The sequence below is a fragment of the Budorcas taxicolor genome, chromosome 11 (assembly GCF_023091745.1).
Source record: "Budorcas taxicolor isolate Tak-1 chromosome 11, Takin1.1, whole genome shotgun sequence".
In the NCBI taxonomy this organism is placed as follows: Eukaryota; Metazoa; Chordata; class Mammalia; order Artiodactyla; family Bovidae; genus Budorcas; species Budorcas taxicolor.
This window is the reverse complement of record NC_068920.1, coordinates 43,691,680-43,699,727: the sequence shown is the minus strand read 5'-3', so window position 1 is coordinate 43,699,727 and position 8,048 is coordinate 43,691,680. Positions and strand designations below refer to the sequence as shown.

The 8,048-nt window shown below is 52.4% G+C and overlaps 1 protein-coding gene across 1 annotated transcript; it reads left to right on the top strand.

Moving 5' to 3' along the window:
- On the top strand, window positions 1-6,853 carry GUCA1A (guanylate cyclase activator 1A). Its single transcript, XM_052649737.1, has 4 exons — window positions 1-201; window positions 5,762-5,911; window positions 6,262-6,355; window positions 6,681-6,853. Exons 1-4 carry the CDS (start codon window positions 1-3, stop codon window positions 6,851-6,853), a joined length of 618 nt encoding a protein of 205 aa, XP_052505697.1.
- The last annotated feature ends 1,195 nt before the right edge of the window (window positions 6,854-8,048 follow it).

Below are 8,048 nucleotides of genomic sequence, written 5' to 3'. Positions count from 1 at the left end.
ATGGGGAACATTATGGACGGTAAGTCGGTGGAGGAGCTGAGCAGCACCGAGTGCCACCAGTGGTACAAGAAGTTCATGACAGAGTGCCCCTCCGGCCAGCTCACCCTCTACGAGTTCCGCCAGTTCTTCGGCCTCAAGAATCTGAGTCCCTGGGCCAGCCAGTACGTGGAGCAGATGTTTGAGACCTTTGACTTCAACAAAGTGAGCTGGGCTCTGGGTGGGGAGCGCTGCAGGGATGCCCAGGGGCTAGTGTGGGGGTGGGAGGGGCAAGTGTGAGGACGGCTGGAGGAATGACTGTTTATCTGGGAGACTGAGAGTCTACATCAGTGACTCCAGTTTTCTAACGTCCATTGAGCACCTACTGTGCGTCAGGCACTGGAGGTTTAGAAATCAATCAACCCTCATCCCCAGGGAAGAGAGAGAGAGAGACCCTGGTCAGTGCACTCGGAGGCTAAACATTGGTTTCCTCTGCCTCTTCCCCATGCGCAATTTACCCCAGAACAAGCGTGAACACTTAAAAGACGGTCGACAAGCACCTATTAAGTGCTTGGTGCTGCACCTGATACCTCTGCCCAGGCCCTCAGATGCCCCCAGGATGCAGAAGGCAGAGGGGCAGAGGGCAGAGAGCAGGGTGATGAGCTTCAGGCTGGCTTCAGGCCTGCTGGTCTGGGGTGGGCAGGTCCATGTTGTTTGGGTCACCGATCCCATGATGATCTGTGGACCCTAGAACTGGGACAATCAGGGTTGCCTGGTCACCGGGGAACCCAGGCCACGCCAGCTCCCAAGTCCCCAGTGACCTCCGTTCATCCTAAGAGGACCTGAAGGTCTGTGCAGTGGTCAAATTATCCATGTCTCCCCAAGGGATCACCTGAATGCACCAGATGAGGGCTTCCTGAGAAGACAGAGGGGGCACTGTAAGTTTGCGTCCCTAGTTTTCATCAGCTGAGAGGCCTTGGAGCCCATTTCTTCCCTGCTCTGCCTCAGCTTATTCACCGTCAACTGTCATGGACATCAGGAGCATTAGTTAAGATGTTTCTTGGTATTTCAGAGCAAACCTTCCATTTATTTGGAGCAGTTCAGTCAAGATGTAGTGGTAGAAGAACGTGAATCCACACATCTATCTCCCCCGACCCGCTGGCCCCCACCTTGGCTGCTGCCTCCTCCAAGGTGAGGACAGGAAGCTGCCAAGTGTCCACTGCATGCTGGGGAGACACTGCCCAGAGCTTTTCTGGCTCCCCTAGCTGCCCAGAGGGTCCCAACATCACTGTAGGTGGGGCTTCTAGGGAAAGCTGAGGCGCAGAGGCTATTTAAAAACTCACTAATGTTTAGGATCAAGGGACCAAAGCAGCTTATGGGCTTTGAGTCCAAGCCTCAAGGGCAGCATTGTGGTGCCTGAGGGATTTCCTAAAAGGGGTGCAGGGTCAGAGTACTGGAGCCCAAGGTACAGAGACCAAGAAGGGATGGCATCCTCATGCTAGACCCCTGAAATACTCCAGAAGAAATGATCTAGAGTCCATGGTTGAGCCTCAACTCATTATACCCAAATGCACTGAAAGAGCTCAGCTTCTTGCCTGTTAAGGAAACCCTTTGGATCAAGATAACCCTTTGGATCTCAGATCCAGGATGACACTTATGGCACCGGGGCGGGGCAACCCCTCCACCCTGTATTTGGCTGAGTCATTCAAATGCTAGCTCTTCAACTTCTGTCACATGTAGGCACCACTGCTGACTCAGACAGTAGAACTCGCCTGCAGTGCTGGAGACCCGGCTTCTATCCGTGGGTCAGAAAGATCCCCTGGAGAAGGGAATGGCAACCCACTCCAGTATTTCTGCCTGGAGAATTCTATGGACGGAGGAGCCAGGCAGGCTACAGTCCAAGGGGTCACAAATAGCCGGACACAACTGAGCAACTAATACTTTCACTTTTTTTTAAAGCGCCACTTGTATTGTCCCAAACCGGACCGCTTTGATTCTACTCACACCCCCGCCTTAGGGCCTGGGTTCTGCCAGGCACTCTTCCTCCAGAATTCTGCTCAGCTCACACCTTCCCCAGCTGCAAGGCTCTGGTCAAATGTCTCCTTTCCACTGATACTGCCCTGATGTCCTGGTTTCAGCCCTGTTTAACTGGGACTAGTCCCCACCTTGGAGAAGGCAATGGCACCCCACTCCAGTGTTCTTGCCTGGAAAATCCCATGGATGGGGGAGCCTGGTAGGCTGCAGTCCATGGGGTCGCAAACAGTCGGACACGACTGAGCGACTTCACTTTCACTTTTCACTTTCATGCATTGGAGAAGGAAATGGCAACCCACTCCAGTGTTCTTGCCTGGAGAATCCCCGGGACGGGGGAGCCTGGTGGGCTGCCGTCTATGGGGTCACACAGAGTCAGACACAACTGAATTGACTTAGCAGCAGCAGTAGCAGTCCCCACCTGGGCATTTCCTCAACCTTCCCTTTCCCCTAGAGCATGTCTCATCTTTGTATTAGAAGATGATGTTGAATAACATTTAGCTGCTATGATTATGGTCAATCTCCCTGATGGAATGTGAGCTCCACAAAGGCAGGGATTTCTGTCTTTCTCTTTCATTGCTGTATCCTTTGCACCTAGAACAGTGCCTAGAACACAGTAGGAGATCAGTCAGTATTTTTACTTGAGTGAATGACTATATGAGGAATTATTAGTTTTATGGACTACTTATATATAATATATATTAATTAACATTCATACTTGCTAAACTGAAGAGCATCTTTGTAATGTTTGAAGTGTCTTGTACACTGAAGGCAGAAATCACACTTTGGACACTCCTTCCACCCACTGTCACCAGCAAAAGGCAGTGGGGCAGGTAGGCTACAAGGTGAGACCCAGGACCAGGAAGTTTTGATACAGAAGACTGGAAGTTTTGGGTAGTGCAAACAATAGCCCTTGGGCTTATTTTTGTCAATGAAGTTTTGTTAAAACACGCCACATGCATTCTTTTACAGATCATCAAAACTGAAATATGTGCTATGTGGCCCTTTGTAGAAAAAGTTTGCCAGCCCTTGAACTAGAAGAGACTTGTATCCTAGGGTGCTGTACCAGATGGTCAGGGTTTGGGGGTACGGCCATGAGTAGGGGATGTGACCAGGGCAACCCTCATATGCTTTGCTTACTTCAGAGTTTTGCCTGAGCTTGATTGTGCCTGGCAATCACACAGGTGCACACAAATCAATGTAAATCTCCCAGCCCTGCATCTGAGCGCTGGGTGGCAATTAGGAGACTCAGTTTATTAATATTTATTTATTTGTTTATTGGCTGTGCCACAAGGCTTGTGGGATCTTAGTTCCCCAACTAGGGATTGAACCCACGCTCTCCTGGCAATGAAAGTGCCGAGTCCTAACCATGAGACAACCAGGGAATTCTCAAGGAGACTCAGTTTCTAGGCAAGGCTTTGTCATTCACTAGCGTGTGGCCTAACCTTTCTCACCTTCAGCTTTTAATCTGAAAATAGAGATAGAAATACCCAGAGGTGGTTGTGAGATTAAATGAGTAAAGTGAGTGAAACACACATCACCTGAAGCACACAAATCAAGTTAGTATTGTTGTAGTCGTATTACCGATCTAACCCAGACCACAATCCTGAAAAGCACATGCTGTCCTTTAGTCTCAGAACTGAGACCCTGAGGCTATCTGACTTGTCCAAGGCCACACCTCTCCCAAGAAATGGTTTAGGTCTTTCTGGAACAAACAAATGCCTTTCCATTGCCCCATTCTGGCCATTTTTTTATTACAAAAAATTATAAAATTAAGAAAAATTTTAATTACCAAGAAATGACAGCTCACTGTAAAAAGTTTCCAACAATATAGAAAGATAAAAAATGAAAAGCAAAGTGTCCTTACCCTCTGTCCCCTTGCCTGGGGGAAATCTCCACAGTGGTAAGAAAGCAAACCTCTTGCTTCTCTGAGCATGGCTACAGGGGGGCCTGGCTCCACCGTGACAAAGAGCCTGAGAGGAGGGTTGATCAAGGGGTGATTGAGGGACTTCCCTGGTGGTCCAGTGGTTAAGATTCCGCACTTCCACTGCAGCAGGCATGGGTTCTATCCCTGGTTGGGGAACTAAGATCCTGCATGCCCCATGGCACAGCCATGTGTAGGAAAGCCCTTGAACATGGGCAAACACCCTGAGAATATTCACTATGATTTTGACTTCCATTGTGGAGCTCAGAGTGGGTGAGGCCTCACCTAAGGCCAGCACATGATCAGGAACTCTTGGAGGCCTTCTTGTCCCATCTCTGCCACGTCCCTAATAACAGTACCCCAGCCTCTGCTCGCACACTTTCAGGGACAGGGAGCTCATTACTGCATGAAGCTGTCCCTTCCACTGTGGGCAATTCTGTCTGTTAAAGAGTTCTTCATACGGATCCCAAACCTGCCACTCAGTAACTTCCCGGTTCCAGAGTGAGGGTTGTGAGTAAGTGGAGCAATAGAGGCTGGACTCTGGGTTCACAGGCTCTGAGTCCAATGCCCCTTTCCTTTCAGCACTCATCCTCTCTGCAAGACACAGGCTTCCCTTTTCCAGCTTCACTTGACTTGGGCGGAAGGTGGGCAGAGGCAGGCCTGTGTTTCCTGCTTCCCTGACCCTATTTGTAGGGCTGGCAAGGCCAGGTGGAGAGTCAGCTGCTGAACATATGGGGGGTCCTGGGGAAATATCCTGCAGGAATGTCTTGTACCACCTTCCCCCATGGCCAATCCCTCCAAGACTTAGTGAGGGCACGACCTCCCCCAGGAAGCCTTTCTGCTGCTTTTGCCTGCTCGCTGTCCTGTTCTATGATTCCAAATGTCCCGTCCAGATGTGCTGTCCCTGAACATATGTCACGATGGCACCATGATTTCCTTATAGTGATGGTAATAATATTGCGTGTTAGTCGTTCAGTCGTGTCCGACTCTTTGTGACCCCATGGGGTATAGCCCGTCAGGCTCCTCGGTTCATGTGATTTTCCAGGCAAGAATACTGGAGTGGGTTCCTTCTCCACGAGATCTTCCTGATCCAGGGATCAAACCTGGGTCTCCTGCCTTGCAGGCAGACTCTTTACTGTTTGAGCTACCAGGGAAGCCTTGGTAATAATAATAATAATAATAGCTGACATTTACTGAGTGCTTACTATGTGCCAGGCAGTGTTGAGTGCCTTACATACCTGCATTTATTTAAGTCCACATCAATTCCATGGAGGTGGGAGCTATTATAACTACTACTGATCAAGGGTCAGAGTCATGTTGAATCCTTCCTACCAGATCCTATATATTTGAGAAGGTGGGGCCAGGATTCCAGCCCGTGTCCTCAACGCTGCGCTCCCATCAGGACGGGCTTTATCTTACTGAGTTCTGAATCCTCAGTCTATCACAGCACCTAGTCGGTGCTCAGTAAGCTTCCAAGAATAAAGGGAAGAAGGAGAAAGGAGCTCGATGCCTCCAAATCTACCTCTATCCCTTTTCCAGGCGCGTTAGAGCGCCTCCAAATTACGCCCCTATTCCTAGGGGGTTCGTGTCTCAACTACACACATCTGGCAACCACACCCACCAAACTGGAAGGGCTGAAGTTTGAGGATCACAGCGATGGCTGGAACCAAAGCACCTGTGAAGTGATAGCAATAAGCCATTTACACTCCAGTGGGCGGTTGGTTTATCCGAGACGCTCAGCGTCTCCTGGGCCCCTGGGGGCTCCGGGGGCGGGGCCGGGGCCGGGGGCGGGGCCTAGACAGAGGGGCTCAGGCGGCCACCACCCCCCAGGACGGCTACATTGATTTCATGGAGTACGTGGCGGCGCTGAGCCTGGTCCTCAAGGGGAAGGTGGAACAGAAGCTGCGCTGGTACTTCAAGCTCTACGACGTGGACGGCAACGGATGCATCGACCGCGACGAGCTGCTCACCATCATCCGGGTAATTCCAGGTGCCGAGGGCCGGGCAGGGGCGGGGCCGAGCTGAGAGCCGGGGCTGGGTCTTCAGCCGGCTGGGTCGGTCCGCGGGCTCGGAAGGGGACGGGATTGAGACTTAAGGTCCCCGCGGCGGCTCGGGCCTTCACCAGCTGCGTGACCTGGGCCAGGTTCCCCTGGGCCTCAGTTTTCTCTTCTGCACCAAGAGCTGTAGAAGCGCATCCCCTACTCCGTCTGAGGCCCCGGGCCACCTTGACCTCTACTCCCCTGGCTCCCGTCGGGGGCTTGACGAGCTCTCCCTGTCCCATCCACCGCTGAGACGAGTTAGGACGGGTCCTCTCACTTCTGCCCTTCCAGGCCATCCGAGCCATTAACCCCTGCAGCGACTCGACCATGACCGCCGAGGAGTTCACCGATACAGTGTTCTCCAAGATTGACGTCAATGGGGATGGTGAGGCCGAGCTGGGGCTCCCCGGGGAGGGGTCACTGGGGCTGTCACCAGTCTCAGAAAGGGAGAGGGCAGGAGGGGAGAGGGAGGCTCCGAGGGGCCGCTGCTGGCTACCTCCTCCGCCCGCCTCCGCCCGCCTCCGCCCTGGCCACAGAGCTGGCTTTTGGGGATGTCTGCACTAGACTTTGGTCTCTGGCTCCTTGGCCGGCTCTGTTCACAGCCACTTCCTCCAGCCTTGGTTCTGTCCCCCTTACAAGACTGCAGCTCTGGGCCCCGGTCTGCGGACGTGAACGCCTCCTGCCCATGATGCCCTTTCTTTCCACCCCAGGGGAACTCTCCCTAGAGGAGTTCATGGAGGGCGTCCAGAAGGACCAGATGCTCCTGGACACGCTGACCCGAAGCCTGGACCTTACCCGCATTGTGCGCAGGCTCCAGAATGGAGAGCAGGATGAGGAGGGGGCTAGCGGCAGGGAAACGGAGGCCGTGGAGGCCGACGGCTGAGCTCACTGCCTGCTATTTCTGTACTGGGGAGGGTGTGTATGGTGGTGCCTGGTGTTTCACTGTTGTTTTAATACTAGATAGAGTTTAATACTAGATAGAGTCTGCTGAACTCAAAGGCTCAGCTCACTTCTTAGGGGTCCATGGTGGCAGCACAGGGGCAGTGGTCCAGAGCGGGGGACCTTTCCGGAACTCTCTGTGTGATTCAGCTGGTGGTGACTCTCCTTGCTGGGGGCAGCCTTCAGCATCCGTCAGGCTCCTCCTCCCTATTCCCTCCTGCACCTCCCCCAGCTTTTACCAGCTCTTCCACTGAGCTTCTCTGGTTCCACGCTCTTTTAGATACAGAAGCTTTGAGGCAGAGGTGGGCTTTCCCAGGACTCCAGTGGGACCCTGAAGATCTGGTGGCTGCAGCCTTCAACTGAGTGCTGTCACATGCCCGTCCTGCCCCCAATATCCCAGAGCCTAAGTGGTCTGTGTTGATTCACTCCTCCCTTCAACAAGCGTGTCTCGAACAGCTACTTATATTAATGCTAGATGTTACACGTGCAAAGAAAAGGACAGTTCGCATCCTCAAGGAACTCACAGCATCCTTATCAAACAATATGCCAAGAGAAGTTATGATACTATAGACAGTCCTCCTTAATCCATTGGGAATCTGTATTTATTCAGGAGTGGTTGCACAACACCCTCATTCTTCCTCTGCTGGCCCCTCAGTGCCACGTGGTACCACATGGTACCCCCATAGGATTTTGACTCATTGTTAATGGCAGGTGTCCTGACCATCCCTGATCTAACCTAAATCCCTCTTACCACAGTGAGACCTGACACCAGTAGAGAAGTGGAACAGACTCTTACAGGGGGCCCTCTCCCCATTCTTTGCACACTCCAGCTTTAAGAATACCTGACCAAGACCCTGGGGAGAGACACAGGCTGGAGTAGTTGTGATCACTTTTTTCAGTGATGCTCTTTCACTTGAGTCTTCACTTCAGCTGGGTGTGGGGGAGGTTCTGGGAGCACATGAAAATCCAAGGGGGTGGAAGGGAGCAAACAAGGGGAAAGTAGGGGGTGGAGCCCCAGCCTGCAGAGAGCCCCCTGGGATGGAAGGGAGGAGGCATTTTGTTCACACCTGTCCTGTCCATCACGTGGACTGCTCTAGATTGGAAGTCAGGTGGGGCCGGAGCACAGACATGGAGGGAAA